The sequence below is a fragment of the Mya arenaria genome, chromosome 9, assembly GCF_026914265.1.
Source record: "Mya arenaria isolate MELC-2E11 chromosome 9, ASM2691426v1".
NCBI lineage: Eukaryota > Metazoa > Mollusca > Bivalvia > Myida > Myidae > Mya > Mya arenaria.
Window position 1 is genome coordinate 46850979 of NC_069130.1, and position 16923 is coordinate 46867901.

Consider the following 16923-nt stretch of genomic DNA (forward strand, 5'->3'; position numbering starts at 1 on the left):
ATACAAAAGTGATTACTCGGGACCTCGGCTGAATATTTTCACTCAGCCCAGACTCCTCTTTGAGTAAAAAAAATCCGTACCATGCTCGCAAGCGTCAAGATGTCCGTTCGGTCGATTTTGCATTTTTTAAAATGAAAAACCTGCTCGAATGGAGCTCGTAGCGTGTATGTGACCAGGGTTTGAGTTAATGAAAAGATCTCGCATGCGCGTTTGCTATATATAAAGGAATTTTAGAGGCATTTCCCGCTGACCACTAAGAAATTTAGCAATTATTGTCGGTCTTTTAAACGATAAGTCGGCGCCAGGCATGAAAATGACTTAATGTTGAATAGGGTTGTTATTTTGGGCGTGGTCTGTGGCCATCCATGCTTCAGAACATTTCGGCTGTAAATACTTTCAAAGAAGGAAGTAAAATTTGTCTCTTAAGAGACATAATTATACTAGAATACTTTAAATTAAAATATACTGCATATAAGGCAATATATAAGTGCACAGTTCAAAATCGGTTGCCAATAAGTAAAAAATGCATCCAAAATACCACAAGAGATATCTATTACATATAAACAACTTATAGTTTTGCATCATCGAACCATTGGTCAACATTTTATCAGTTAATTTATGTAAAATTTTAAATGATGTAAGTTAAGTTTTAACAATCCTATAAATCTGTCAAATTGTCATTTGAAACGCGCAATTTCCTTCACGATAATTACAACGTCATGATTGGTGAACATTATACTCACTTGTTATTTAAAGCTGCACTACACAGATTTACCATTTTTACAACTTTTAAATTTTTATGTCTTGGAAAGAGAACATTTTTGCGTAGATATCTGCAAACCAGTGATATAAGACAGCTGACGAAATATCAGATCGCAGATGTTCAAATTTTCGTTCGAAAATTGATGTTTTATGGCTAAAGGCGTTACTAGCGGTTTAAGAAAAGTGCATTAAAAACATCATTTTTTTAAACTTAAATATGAAAATCTGCGATCTGCTTTTTTGTCTTATTTCACTGCGAAGGGTGAATGCGAAAAGGTTCTAAGTGACATTAAATAAAGAAGAAGATATAACATTTTCGCTTTCACCCTCGACTGGTTTCCATGTATTTTTCGCATAAATTGGCTCGTTCCAGGGCAATACAATAAATGAAATGTTGTCAAAACGTTCAATCTGTGAGAATGCAGCTTTAATGGAACGAAGTTAAATTAGTGACTATCGTAGGAGGGGTTATTAGTAAAATACTTAAAATACTATTGATGGTTTACCGTAATATTTTAAAGCATCGAACTTATAATGCTTCCAATCAAAGAAAGGCAGACTTGAAGTGTTGTTCGTTAAGGTTTAACGTACCTTATTGCAAAAAATTGCAAAAATACTAAATAGCTAACAACTTATCCCTCAATATTTAGTTTTCGGTTAAGCCCATTCCGAACTCCTGTTCGATGAAGTGTCCGATGGAAAATGGCCGAGGAGTTCCGTATGATATAAGCTATTCAATGTCCTGCTAACATGGACCGCAAATGACAGCATATTGTACAGCTAAGCGTTGTTATAATAATAATAATAATAATAATAATTATTATTATTATTATTATTATTATTATTATTATTATTATTATTATTATTATTATAAAAATACTATTATTATTATTATATTAGTAGTAGTAGTAGTAGTAGCAGCAGCAGCAGCAGCAGCAGCAGCAGCAGCAGCAGCAGCAGCAGCAGTAGTAGTAGTAGTAGTAGTAGTAGTAGTAGTAGTAGTAGTAGTAGTAGTAGTAGTTTTATTCTAAAAACAGATTTTAATTAATTAATTATTTTATTTTTCTTATTTTATTACAACTAAATGTCGCTTTAGACATTCAATTTATTCTTTTACCAAATTACACTCGATTTGCCGGATTGCCAGACTGATAATTTACGCTGCCAACTTTACGGACATATGAATTTTTACGTCAGCACTTTAACTATTGATATGAAAACTGTTGCGAGGGACGGTTGCTGTATTGTCTGCATTTTGAATACCATCCAAGTGCACTATTTCATTTGAAGATGTCGAAAATTAATTGATATACGAACGTGCGTTATTTACTTTCCAGATTCATATATTATACTTGGCCTATTTAATCCTTTCATCAAATTACGAAACACTGGCGATGCATATAAATAGATATACCAGTAAATATGGAACCTATTAAGTTGGGTAAATACACTAAACAATATGTACACAAGTGTATCCTATACCTACCTATTGTTAGTTCTGCGATATATATTACACTGTGCTTCTATGTACAAGTATATGGTTTTCGCTTGCTTTCCCTCCGCACCACGATTATTTCTTGCGCTGTCCCTCCGCATTACGCCTTTACAATATGGCCATTCATCCGTGTCAGAGCTTATTCCTTGCGATGTCCGTCCGCATTTCGCCTTTACAATATGGCCATTCATCCGCACCACCCTTATTCCTTGCGCTGTCCCTCCGCATTACGCCTTTACAATATGGCCATTCATCCGTGTCAGAGCTTATTCCTTACGCTGTCCCTCCGCATTAAGCCTTTTAAATATGGCCATTCATCCGTGTCAGAGCTTATTCTTGCGCTGTCCCTCCGCATTACGCATTTACAATATGGCCATTCATCCGTGTCAGAGCTTATTCCTTACGCTGTCCCTCCGCATTACGCATTTACAATATGGTCATTCATCCGTGTCAGAGCTTATTCCTTGCGCTGTCCCTCTGCATTACGCCTTTACAATATGGCCATTCATCCGCACCACGCTTATTTCTTGCGCTGTCCCTCCGCATTACGCCTTTACAATATAGCCATTCATCCGTGTCAGAGCTTAATCCTTACGCTGTCCCTCAGCATTACGCCTTCACAATATGGCCATTCATCCGTGTCAGAGCTTATTCCTTGCGCTGTCCCTCCGCATTTCGCCTTTACAATATGGCCATTCATCCGCATCACCCTTATTCCTTGCGCTGTCCCTCCGCATTTCGCCTTTACAATATGGCCATTCATCCGCACCACGCTTATTCCTTGCGCTGTCCCTCCGCATTACGCCTTTACAATATGGCCATTCATCCGCACCACGCTTATTTCTTGCGCTGTCCCTCCGCATTTTGCCTTTACAATATGGCCATTCATCCGCACCACGATTATTTCTTGCGCTGTCCCTCCGCATTTTGCCTTTACAATATGGCCATTCATCCGCACCACGCTTATTTCTTGCGCTGTCCCTCCGCATTTTGCCTTTACAATATGGCCATTCATCCGCACCACGATTATTTCTTGCGCTGTCCCTCCGCATTACGCCTTTACAATATGGCCATTCTCCGCACCACGATTATTTCTTGCGCTGTCCCTCCGCATTACGCCTTTACAATTTGGCCATTCTCCGCACCACGATTATTTCTTGCGCTGTCCCTCTGTATTACGCCTTTACAATATGGCCATTCATCCGCACCACGCTTATTTCTTGCGCTGTCCCTCCGCATTTTGCCTTTACAATATGGCCATTCATCCGCACCACGCTTATTTCTTGCGCTGTCCCTCCGCATTACGCCTTTACAATATGGCCAGTCATCCGCACCGCGCTTATTTCTTGCGCTGTCCCTCCGCATTTTGCCTTTACAATATGGCCATTCATCCGCACCACGCTTATTTCTTGCGCTGTCCCTCCGCATTTTGCCTTTACAATATGGCCATTCATCCGCACCACGATTATTTCTTGCGCTGTCCCTCCGCATTACGCCTTTACAATATGGCCATTCTCCGCACCACGATTATTTCTTGCGCTGTCCCTCCGCATTACGCCTTTACAATATGGCCATTCTCCGCACCACGATTATTTCTTGCGCTGTCCCTCTGTATTACGCCTTTACAATATGGCCATTCATCCGCACCACGCTTATTTCTTGCACTGTCCCTCCGCATTTTGCCTTTACAATATGGTCATTCATCCGCACCACGATTATTTCTTGCGCTGTCCCTCCGCATTACGCCTTTACAATATGGCCATTCATCCGTGTCAGAGCTTATTCCTTGCGCTGTCCCTCCGCATTAAGCCTTTAAAATATGGCCATTCATCCGTGTCAGAGCTTATTCCTTACGCTGTCCCTCCGCATTACGCCTTTACAATATGGCCATTCATCCGTGTCAGGGCTTATTCTTGCGCTGTCCCTCCGCATTACGCCTTAACAATATGGCCATTCATCCGTGTCAGAGGTTATTAATACGTTGTCCCTCCGCATTACGCCTTTACAATATGGCCATTCATCCGAGTCAGAGCTTATTAATACGTTGTCCCTCCTTATTTCGCCTTTTCATTGCGCTGTCCATCCGTAGCAATTGTTTTTTTTATTGCGCAGTCCAACTGCATCACCCTTTTTTCATCGCTTTGTCTAGAAGAACCTCGCTTTTCATTACGATATCAATACGCAGCACGCTGCCCATACGCAGCAAGATATTTCATTTCGCTGTCCATCCACAGCACGCTTTTTCATAAAGCTATCTATTCGCAGCACGCTTTTTCATTACGATGTCCATCCGCAGCTCTCTTTTTAATTACGCTGAGCATACGCAGCACGCCCTTCATAATGATGTCCATACGCAGCACGCCTTTATTTACACTGTCCATACGCAGCACGCTTTTATTTACACTGTCCAAACGCAGCACGCTTTTATTTACACTGTCCATACGCAGCACGCTTTTATTTACACTGTCCATACGCAGTTCGCTTTTTCATTACGCTGAGCATACGCAGCACGCTTTTTCATTACGCTGAGCATACGCAGCACGCTTTTTCATTACGCTGAGCATACGCAACTCGCTTTTTCATTATGCTGAGCATACGCAGCACACTTTTCCATTACGCTGTCCATACACAGCAAGTTTTTTCATTACGCTGTCCATACGCAGCACGCTTTTTCATAACGCTGTCCATACGCAGCACGCTTTTTCATTACGATGTCCATAAGCAGCATGCTTTTTCATTATGCTGTCCATACGCAGCACGCTTATTCATTATGCTGTCCCTCCTCATTTTGCCTTTACAATATGGCCATTCATCCGCACCACGATTATTTCTTGCGCTGTCCCTCCGCATTACGCCTTTACAATATGGCCATTCATCCGTGTCAGAGCTTATTCCTTGCGCTGTCCCTCAGCATACGCAGCACGCTTTTTCATTACGCTGAGCATACGCAGCACGCTTTTTCATTACGCTGAGCATACGCAACTCGCTTTTTCATTACGCTGAACATACGCAGCACACTTTTTCATTACGCTATCCATACACAGCAAGTTTTTTCATTACGCTGTCCATACGCAGCACGCTTTTTCATAACGCTGTCCATACGCAGCACGCTTTTTCATTACGCTGTCCTTAAGCAGCACGCTTTTTCATTATGCTGTCCATACGCAGTAAGCTCTTTCATTATGCTGTCCATACGCAGCACGCTTATTCATTATGCTGTCCATACCCAGCACGCTTTTTCATTATGCTGTCCATACCCAGCACGCTTTTTCATTATGCTGTCCATACGCATCACGCTTTTTCATTATGCTGTCCATACCCAGCACGCTTTTTTATTATGCTGTCCATACCCAGCACGCTTTTTCATTATGCTGTCCATACCCAGCACGCTTTTTCATTATGCTGTCCATACCCAGCACGCTTTTTCATTATGCTGTCCATACCCAGTACGCTTTTTCATTATGCTGTCCATACCCAGCACGCTTTTTCATTATGCTGTCCATACACAGAAAGTTTTTTTATTACGCTGTCCATACGCATCACGCTTTTTCATTATGCTGTCCATACGCAGCACGCTTTTTCATTACGCTGTCCATCAGCAGCATTTTTTCATTTTGAAAAGGATTTATGTTTTTCATTTAAAATATATACTAAGTAAAAAATGAAGCTTTTAAACATTTTTATTTTTAGCCTCCCCGAACCACTTTCCAATGCGTTAGGCCATCAAGACACAACTACTGCTGCTACTGTTGCTGCATATCAAAGACACTTGCTCAAATAGTTTGACATTCTCGAAATCCACTAAGTCACCCGGACAAAATTTGCCAATTTTCGAGACTTGCAGAAAATTATGTTATAGGGTTTAGGCAAACAAAAGTGTTTAGTTTCTGAGGCACTGCCGTCGCTAAATAATCAACCCCAAAGTGCTCAGAAGAAAATAGCTACAAATTGTTGTATGTAAATGAATCGCATATTTGTAATTAAGCAAAATATTTAATCGACTGAGAACCAAAAGTTGTATATTGAAAGAATTACTGTCGCTCTTCATTAAGTATTATTTATTAAACGAACCATTGTTTTTTATTACATGCCTAAAAGATGTGACTCTTATTGTAGTGTTGTAGAAATACATGCCAAATCGTTTGCAAAATGGTGCCCAATTCCTGTGCGCGATTAAGTCCCACGGGGTAAAATTTCATAACTGTAAAAAATAACACAACACAAATTTTATTGTTGGAATCAGTGAAATACGGAAATTTTCACTTTACTGGTAAATCGCTTTTAACGTGTTTATAGTAATACTTTCAATATCAAAAGGCCGAAAATAGAAGAAAATAATACACCTTATTTGCAGAAAATTATTAGTTACAACAAAATTAATACAGTAACTTAGATCAATTTCGTCTGAAGTTATTAACCAAACTTAAAAAAACAACAACGTTGTACATGTATTTCTCAAAGTATCCTGGCTTCTCCAAACATCAGAACAATACGTCTTAATGGATTCCACTTAGTAAATATTTAAATTATAGGATAAATAAGTATACAGTAGATTTATTTCATTAACAATATCAATCAGTGCAGGATCTAGCGGGGGGCACAACGGCCAATGCCCCCCCCCCATCCCACTTGGCGGGCGAATAAACCCTAAAACATATAATTTTAACCTAACATTGATGCTTTAACTGCTTTACCAATTTAAACGCTGACATACACCTTCTGAAGTTGACTAGATGTCCGCCTCTCACCCAAGAGGTTGTGGGTGCGATTCTACTAGGGGCACTTTCTCACCGCCTCTCACCCAAGAGGTTGTGGGTTCGATTCTACTAGGGGCACTTTCTCACCGCCTCTCACCCAAGAGGTTGTGGGTGCGATTCTACTAGGGGCACTTTCTCACCGCCTCTCAAAATGGACATCAGTGCTGGTTTTTGCCCAGGAAACGGACAAGAGAGTGATTCTATAAGCTCAGCTAGCGCCACAATCGAGCTAAATAAATAGGTATATACTAAAGTTAACATGCTTACATGTATGAACAAAAACATATACAGTTTTTATTCATTAATATGTCCACTGGAAATGCATTTAATCTTTGATAGATTCATTTTATTGGCAATATCAGAAAATACATGCTTTTGGCTAAAATTGGCATCAAATTTCTCAAAGGCCACAAAAGGAAAAGAAAAAAAGAACAGAAAAAGAGAGAATAAAATCGACATACAAACATATATGTATTCGATAACTATAAGTTTAAAGCTGCATTCTCACAGATTTACCGTTTTTCCAACTTTTTTATTTTTTGTCTTGGAATGATCAAAGTTTTGCGTAAATATCTGCAAACCAGTGATGAAAGACTGTTGACAAAAGATCAGATCACAGATTTTCATGTTCCCATTTCAAGTTTGATGTTTTATGGCTTAAACCGTTACTAACGGTTAAAGAAAAATGCATAAAACATCAATTTTGGAGAGGAAATATGAAACTCTGTGCTGATCTTTTGTCAGCAGTCTTTTATCACTGGTTTTCAGATATTTACGCAAGAAACTGCTCGTTCCAAGACAAAAAATAAAAAAGTTGTCAAAACGTTCAATCTGCGAGAGTGCAGCTTTAAGCTAAATTTACACCTTTTATTTCAATTCATGAGCTCAGTAAGATAAAAGTTGTAAAGGGTTGGGGAGAGGGGGTAGAGGGGGTGGGGTGAAGGTTATAAATTCCTGGTTGAGGTTGAGGGGGTGGGGTGAAGGTTATAAATTCCGGGTTGGGAGAGAGGGGGGAGAGGGGGTGGGGTGAAGGTTATAAATTCCTGGTTGGGGGAGAGGGGGTAGAGGGGGTGGGGTGAAGGTTATAAATTCCTGGTTGGGGGAGAGGGGGTGGGTTGAAGGTTATAAATTCCTGCTTGGGGAGAGAGGGGGGAGAGGGGGTGGGGTGAAGGTTATAAATTCTGGTGGGGGGGGGGGGGAGAGGGGGGATGGTGGCTGTGAATTCCTGGTTGGGAGGAGAGGGGGTGGGGTGAAGGTTATGAATTCCTGGTTGGGAGGAGAGGGGGGTATGACGGTTGTGAATTCCTGGTTGGGGGAGAGGGGGAGCGGGGGTGGGGTGAAGGTTATAAATTCCTGGTTGGGGAGAGAGAGGGGGTGGGGTGAAGGTTATACATGCCTGGCTGGGGGAGAGGGGGTTGACGGTAGTGAATTCCTGGTTGGGTGGTGAGGGGGGAGAGTGGGTGGGGTGAAGGTTATAAATTCCTGGTTGGGAGGAGAGGGGGGGTGACGGTTGTGAATTCCTCGTTGGGGGGAGAGGGGAAGATGGGGTGGGGTGAAGGTTATAAATTCCTGGTTTGGGGGAGAGGGGGGGTTGACGGTTGTGAATTCCTGGATCCGTCACCGCCATCTATTACTGCTTGTAGGAACACGCAAGGAGTTTGGCAAATATTGAGGTACTTTCCAAAATTTGCATTGGACGCAAATAAACATCTAAAGGTTAAACCCGAGACGCGTCATTCAATTCTCCGCAGCATGTTTGGAAAAATTGTTTAACAAAAGTATTTCACAGGTAAACTGACATTTATTGTAGGTTTGGTGAAGCCAAACGTAAGAATGTCCCGTTGAATCAAGTATTGACTTAATATATTAAGCTGAACATTAAGGCCAACAAAATACGAGTGGTATCAAGATTTGACTTTTAATGGTCAGCCCAAACAAAGTTTAAGTTCTGTTAAATGTGTTTGTATATCCTAGGACTTATTATGTTCGCGTCAGCAAACGCACATTAGTAGCATCGACAAGATCAAAGGGACACGCTCATGTTTTGTAAAATGCACCCTTTTATGACGAAATAACGTGTGGCAAAACATTAGGAGTGTTAAACTAAGAACAAGTCAACAAAAGTTGATATTCGCTCAAAAAATGTCTTTGAACGCCAATATTTTAAATAGCGTTAATAGCTTTAAGGTTAAATTAACTCTCAGTTGCTGTACTTGTGGGAAAGCGGTTTTGTTGTCATTTCTCTACCTTTTCCCTGACTGTACCGGCGTTGGTTTGTACCCCACTAGAACCAGGTTAGGCAAGCCATCCATCATAAGGATGCAAAGATGTGTTAGTGCATTACGGTAAGCCATCCATCATAAGGATGCGAAGATGTGTTAGTGCATTACGGTAAGCCATCCATCATAAGGATGCAAAGATGTGATAGTGCATTAAGGTAAGCCATCCATCATAAGGATGCGAAGATGTGTTAGTGCATTACGGTAAGCCATCCATCATAAGGATGCGAAGATGTGTTAGTGCATTACGGTAAGCCATCCATCATAAGGATGCAAAGATGTGATAGTGCATTAAGGTAAGCCATCCATCATAAGGATGCAAAGATGTGTTAGTGCATTAAGGTAAGCCATCCATCATAAGGATGCAAAGATGTGTTAGTGCATTAAGGTAAGCCATCCATCATAAGGATGCAAAGATGTGATAGTGCATTAAGGTAAGCCATCCATCATAAGGATGCAAAGATGTGTGAGTGCATTAAGGTACGCCATCCATCATAAGGATGCAAAGATGTGTTAGTGCATTAAGGTAAGCCATCCATCATACTGATGCAATGATGTGTTAGTGCATTAAGGTAAGCCATCCATCATAAGGATGCAAAGATGTGTTAGTGCATTAAGGTAAGCCATCCACCATAAGGATGCAAAGATGTGTTAGTGCATTAAGGTAAGCCATTCACCATAAGGATGCAAAGATGTGTTAGTGCATTAAGGTTTGCCATCCATCATAAGGATGCAAAGATGTGTTAGTGCATTACGGTAAGCCATCCATCATAAGGATGCAAAGATGTGTAAGTGCACTACGGTACGCCATCCATAAGGATGCAAAGATGTGTTAGTGAATTAAGGTATGCCATCCATCATAAGGATGCAAAGATGTGTTAGTGCATTAAGGTAAGCCATTCACCATAAGGATGCAAAGATGTGTTAGTGCATTAAGGTTTGCCATCCATCATAAGGATGCAAAGATGTGTGAGTGCATTACGGTAAGCCATCCATCATAAGGATGCAAAGATGTGTTAGTGCATTACGGTAAGCCATCCATCATAAGGATGCAAAGATGTGTAAGTGCATTACGGTACGCCATCCATAAGGATGCAAAGATGTGTTAGTGCATTACGGTACGCCATCCATAAGGATGCAAAGATGTGTTAGTGCATTACGGTAAGCCATCCATCATAAGGATGCAAAGATGTGTTAGTGCATTAAGGTAAACCATCCATCATAAGGATGCAAAGATGTGTGAGTGCATTACGGTATGCCATCCATCATAAGGATGCAAAGATGTGTTAGTGCATTACGGTAAGCCATCCATCATAAGGATGCAAAGATGTGTGAGTGCATTAAGGTAAGCCATCCATCATAAGGATGCAAATATGTGTGAGTGCATTACGGTACGCCATCCATAAGGATGCAAAGATGTGTTAGTGCATTAAGGTAAGCCATCCATCATAAGGATGCAAAGATGTGTTAGTGCATTAAGGTTTGCCATCCATCATAAGGATGCAAAGATGTGTTAGTGCATTACGGTAAGCCATCCATCATAAGGATGCAAAGATGTGTTAGTGCATTAAGGTTTGCCATTCATCATAAGGATGCAAAGATGTGTTAGTGCATTACGGTACGCCATCCATCATAAGGATGCAAATATGTGTGAGTGCATTAAGGTAAGCCATCCATCATAAGGATGCAAAGATGTGTTAGTGCATTAAGGTTTGCCATCCATCATAAGGATGCAAATATGTGTGAGTGCATTAAGGTAAGCCATCCATCATAAGGATGCAAATATGTGTGAGTGCATTACGGTACGCCATCCATAAGGATGCAAAGATGTGTGAGTGCATTACGGTACGCCATCCATAAGGATGCAAAGATGTGTTAGTGCATTAAGGTAAGCCATCCATCATAAGGATGCAAAGATGTGTGAGTGCATTAAGGTAAGCCATCCATCATAAGGATGCAAAGATGTGTTAGTGCATTAAGGTTTGCCATCCATCATTAGGATGCAAAGATGTGTTAGTGCATTACGGTAAGCCATCCATCATAAGGATGCAAAGATGTGTGAGTGCATTAAGGTAAGCCATCCATCATAAGGATGCAAATATGTGTGAGTGCATTAAGGTAAGCCATCCATCATAAGGATGCAAAGATGTGTGAGTGCATTAAGGTAAGCCATCCATCATAAGGATGCAAAGATGTGTGAGTGCATTAAGGTTTGCCATCCATCATAAGGATGCAAATATGTGTGAGTGCATTACGGTACGCCATCCATAAGGATGCAAAGATGTGTTAGTGCATTAAGGTAAGCCATCCATCATAAGGATGCAAAGATGTGTAAGTGCATTACGGTACGCCATCCATAAGGATGCAAAGATGTGTTAGTGCATTAAGGTATGCCATCCATCATCAGGATGCAAAGATGTGTTAGTGCATTACGGTATGCCATCCATCATAAGGATGCAAAGATGTGTTAGTGCATTACGGTACGCCATTCACCATAAGGATGCAAAGATGTGTTAGTGCATTAAGGTAAGCCATTCATGACGCAATGGGCGACGCCTCAATGATGACGACACCCCGACGATGACGCAATGGGCGACGCCTCTCTGATGACGACACCTCGATGATGACGCTATGGGCGACGCCTCACTGATGACGACACCTTGACGATGACGCTATGGGCGACGCCCCACCGATGGCGACACCTCGACGATGACGCTATGGGCGATGCCTCACTGATGACGACACCTCGACGATAACGCTATGGGCAAAGCCTCACTGATGACGACCCCTCGACGACTACGCTATGGGCAACGCCTCACTGATGACAACACCTCGACGATGACGCTTTGGGCGACGCCTCACCGATGACGACCCCTCGACGATGTCGCTATGGGCGACGCCTCACCGATGACGTCACCTCACCGAAGATGCAATGGGCGACGCCTCACTGATGACGACACCTCGACAATGACGCAATGGGTGAAGCCTCACCGATGACGACACCTCGACGATGACACAATGGGCGACGCCTCACTGATGACGACACCTCACTGAAGACGCAATGGGCTACGCTTCACTGATAACGACACCTCGACGATGACGACACCTCAACAATGACGCTTTGGACGACGCTTTACTGATGACGACACCTCGACGATGACGCTTTTGGGCGACGCCCCACCGATGGCGACACCTCGACGATGACGCTATGGGCGACGCCTCACCGATGACGCTATTGACCACGCCTCTCTGATAAGGACACCTCACGATGACGCAATCTTGTTACCAGTAATTAATATTATCCATATATGCATTATCTAAGAAGTCGTTAAAGGTGTATCACTCAAGATTAATGTTTTTTTTATACATGTGTAAGTATAAATATTAAATACGAGTGTCACTTTAAATTTGTTTTCAATAAAAAAAATCGGTGAATTGCTATAAGTATAGTTTAATAGTGTTATGTAGATGTTTCTTATTTATAAAATGGTCAAATTTAAAGAATAAAATGATATGACTAAACTATTTTATATTAAATGATAATAATTGACATGGAATATTGTATAAGGTTCTTGAATACCGTTCGCTGTGTCTGCAATTTGTTTGGTTTGACGCCAGGTCAATCGTAACAACTCGGCCATTTTCGGCAAGCTACGAGATAGACCTCGTAAATAGTAATAATGTGATACCTGTGTCCGCCTTCTGGTAGTATAATGGTCTGGTAGTTGACGTGTCCGTCAGTCCCCAAAGGATTCATTCATATAAACGCTATCAGGTGCATTTCTGAGCCTGCTAGAATCGACTCCCGCAATGTGTGTATTTGTATACAAAACCATTTTTTTCTGAGTTTTGCTTAAATTAGAAATACTTCGCCTTGCATGATTATTTTGATAACGTACTTCTAATGCCAACATCATGAGTGTGTTGTATGTTTTCTACGTACCTTGCTTCAAGAGCAAGTTAACATTTATTGTCCAGCCTTAAATTTGATTTCTAAGGCATAATTATTAGCTAATCATCATCATCATCATCATCATCATCATCATCATCATCATCATCATCATCATCACCACCACCACCTCCACCACCATCATCATCATCATCATCGACGTCGTCGTCGTTGTTGTAATCGTCGTCGCCATCATCAACGTCGTGGTGGTTGTAGTCGACATCGCCACCACCACCACCATCACCACCACAATCATCATCATTATCATCACCATCATTATTATCACCAACAACACCACCATCATCATCATCATTACCAACAACACCACCATCATCATCATCATTATAACACATTTTCATCCTTATCGTATTAAATACAAATCAAACAATATTTTCAACGTTTAATGATATCTTCTTCAATTATAATCAAATTGTGTGACATGTTAAATAATAGGCCATTGTATATTCAATTATTTAGGTAACTAAATGTGTTTATTGTTTGTTTTTTTTGTAGCAATTGTCCATATATGATATTACTATTTTGAAGATATTATTATATTTACGTGAAATTTATGTAATAGATAATTCAAATTAAAAAGGTCAACGTGTTATTGGTATATTTGTCTATTAAATACGGATTATCATCCCCATCAATCAATTATCCCTAAGCGAAGTAAGTACTTAACATTTATCAAATGATATCTAATTAAACTAGGAAATGAGTTCATTTGTAAAGGGATTCTTTTTTAAAAAGTCGATCAAGTTTAACCGAGTATTGCACGTGTTGATTGCGAACTGTTGTGTTATAATTAAAAAAAAGAAAGTTTTCATCCAAGTTCGATAATTATGTTTAATAACACCTGCCTCAACGACATTGCTGTGTACAGTTAAATCTATTTTAGGATGCATGCAAATACACAACATAAATCAAATTAACTGAATACACATAGAAAGTGGTTGATAATAATTAGTTCCTGGAAAAGTAACATATATTTCTATAAATAGAATGACACTTCCCCATTCAGATTGTTTCACTGTTTTTCATCAAACATGAATTCCCATAATCGATGCTAACATTCAACTTATTGTTCACATTTTGGTGAATTTGAAATGAAGCCCTACACTCGTATTGTCAAACTCGAGAACCTTGAATGACGGCGAACTGTCCATATGTTCTCGGATGTCTTTCATCTCACTGGCAGGTTCCACCGTGCAGTCCTCCATGTGGCATGTAATGGTGTGTGGTATGTTCTTCATCGTCTCTATCAGACTCCGCACCGCCTCCGCTGTCATTGTCACCCACGTAAGTGTAATATCGGTGATGGAGGCTGGAGGGAGGAGGTGGAGCTCACCTAGATCTGTATTCAGTATTTCAAGGCTTTGTAACTGAGGGAGACTTGGTAGTGTATCCACAAGTAACTGGACATTCTTAACGAACCATAACATAACACGTTGTAGTTTACTCCACCTTTGATCGTGTTTAAATAATCTAAATATGTACATTTCAACATTCGATGATACACTCTGTAAGATACATGTTGTAATATGTGTTGGATCAACCTGCACACGTGTTATATTGTCTCCGTATATACGCAGACATTCCAGCCTGTGACACTGGGACAGGTCATACTGCCCACCACGGTACTCCAGTGACACTGCTTTGAGGGAGTCGGAGGAGGATGTGATCACCTCCTGCACCTCTTCCCCATTAATTTGATCATTGTATCCACCGATGTCTAGTGACTGAATACGTTCCTTGTTTATCATCATCAGCTGTTTTAACACTACGTCATACTTGTAACTATGAATATAGAAGTGTGCGAGATAGAGCGGTATGTCACCATAGTTGTTCGCCCTGGCTTCACGGAGTCCGGAGAGAATCAGGTGCATAAGTAGTCTAGCCTCTCCACTGTAGATTGATGGTTGGTATGGTGGTCTAGAACTATTGATCCATGAAGACATTTGTACACCGAGCTCGGGCTTCATTCCACATATGAAAATAAATGTCTGAGAAACATCTCCAAAGATATTGTCCTTATTATCTTGTTCGTACTTGTTTGAAAGCTGACTGTAGTCGTTTTCATTCAAACATAAATGAAGAGCCGCTAAAAACTCTTGAAGTGTTTTATGAAAGAATGAAAAGTGAGATGATCTCTTGATCAATGAGTTGGATTTCTTCTCCGTGAGTAAGCCTGACTTCAATGCAAATTCAACCTGCTCCCTGCTTAACAAAGCGTTGACTGTTTTGTTGCTGAAGACAACAGACGAATCTCTGCACTCTAAATACAAAGTTGTGTATGCTAACTTTGCCAGCGCAAGGTAAACCATGGGATTTTGCACGAAGCATTCGTGTTCCTTTAATACAGATGGCAGTTCAATTTTCGGAATTTTATGCTTCCGTTGCACATAACTAAGTCTACATGATAGCATGTTTATCACGCCAGCATAAATGTCACACTTTGAATCGGTTAACGATTTGCCCTCGAACCACAGGCACACGAGCTGGGTGATGCTGATAGGTGCTGACAATAATCCTTTAAGACGCTTCGCTGACACCATTTCCATGAAAGCCTCTGTTGTCCGTTCATCCATATTTCCCCCATTAAGAATGTTGATGATATTTTCCACGAGTTGCTTTGTGTCTGCTGCTCCTTCTATTTCAAGATATTTGTCGATCTTTGAATCCTGCACTCTAAACTGTGACATTCGCCAGGGACGCGTTGTCGTGAGGAGTGTGGCCTTGTTGGCCGAATTTCGGAAAGGGGTGACTTTTTCCTCAGTTTTGCAGGTACAGTTTACGTTTTCCGGATGGGTCCATTCGTCGAGGCCGTCAGCTATGATTAAACATGTTTCACTTTCCAGCACCGTCTGTAAGAGCCGGTAGCCATCATCGGCATCCTTCTCGTGGTACATTTTACGTATAAGTTGATCCTTGATCATTTGTGCTAGATCACACGTTTTACCTGAATCTCGTAGGGTGACATGGAACAAAAATGCAAACTCTTTGAAGAATTCTGGGTCGGCATAGCTTGTTTTAATACCGACGTTTTCCTCCGCTGGTAAATACTGGTGAGTCCATTCCAGGGCACACATTACGGAGAATGTAGATTTGCCTTTGCCCGGTTCGCCAACGAGGAAAGCATTACTGAGCAACTGACCGTTTTTTAAGAAAACATCTGAAAACTTTGCAACTTCTTGACCACTTTCTCCCTTGTCAATTTCGCCGATTTTTCTATGATCTTTCTCCACAATTTTCGGTGCCACGTAGAATTTCCTGAGTTTGGCGTTCTTTTCTCCGAGAATGGGAGATATCGGCATGTCGGCCAAAGTGGTACGGTAATGGTTTGCCAAACGTAGTCGTAATCCTGAAGTAAATGTAAAAAAATATCACATTAAAAAACATAAAAGTTAAGATCAGATACGTATGCATTATCACAAGACGCAGTACAGGAGATAAGTAGCAGCATTATCACAAGAGGCTTTTTGCGGAAGATAAGTAGCAGCATTGTCACAAGACGCTTGTTTCAGACGACAATGAGCAGCAATATCACAAGACGCTTGTTGTAGAAGATAAGTAGCAGCAATGTCAAAAGACGCTTAGTATAGAAAGTAAGGAGCAGGAATATCACAAGACGCTTGTTGCAGAAGATAAGTATTATCACAAGACTCTTGTGATAGAAGA

At 41.0% G+C, this 16923-nt stretch overlaps 2 protein-coding genes across 8 annotated transcripts in view; both read right to left on the minus strand.

Moving 5' to 3' along the window:
- Positions 1–8047: 8047 nt before the first annotated feature.
- LOC128246103 (uncharacterized) lies at positions 8048–8641 on the minus strand. Its single transcript, XM_052964306.1, has one exon. The coding sequence runs from the start codon at positions 8639–8641 to the stop codon at positions 8048–8050; it is 594 nt and encodes a 197-aa protein (XP_052820266.1).
- A 4987-nt stretch (positions 8642–13628) lies between these two features.
- LOC128203282 (uncharacterized) overlaps positions 13629–16923 on the minus strand; it is a 33180-nt gene continuing 29885 nt past the window's right edge. For all 7 annotated transcript variants that reach the window (XM_052904629.1, XM_052904628.1, XM_052904627.1 and 4 more), the window contains exon 5: positions 13629–16606. In XM_052904629.1, coding sequence (XP_052760589.1) covers positions 14331–16606 — 2276 coding nt within the window. In that variant the 3' untranslated portion in view covers positions 13629–14330. The remainder of the gene's footprint in view (positions 16607–16923) is intronic.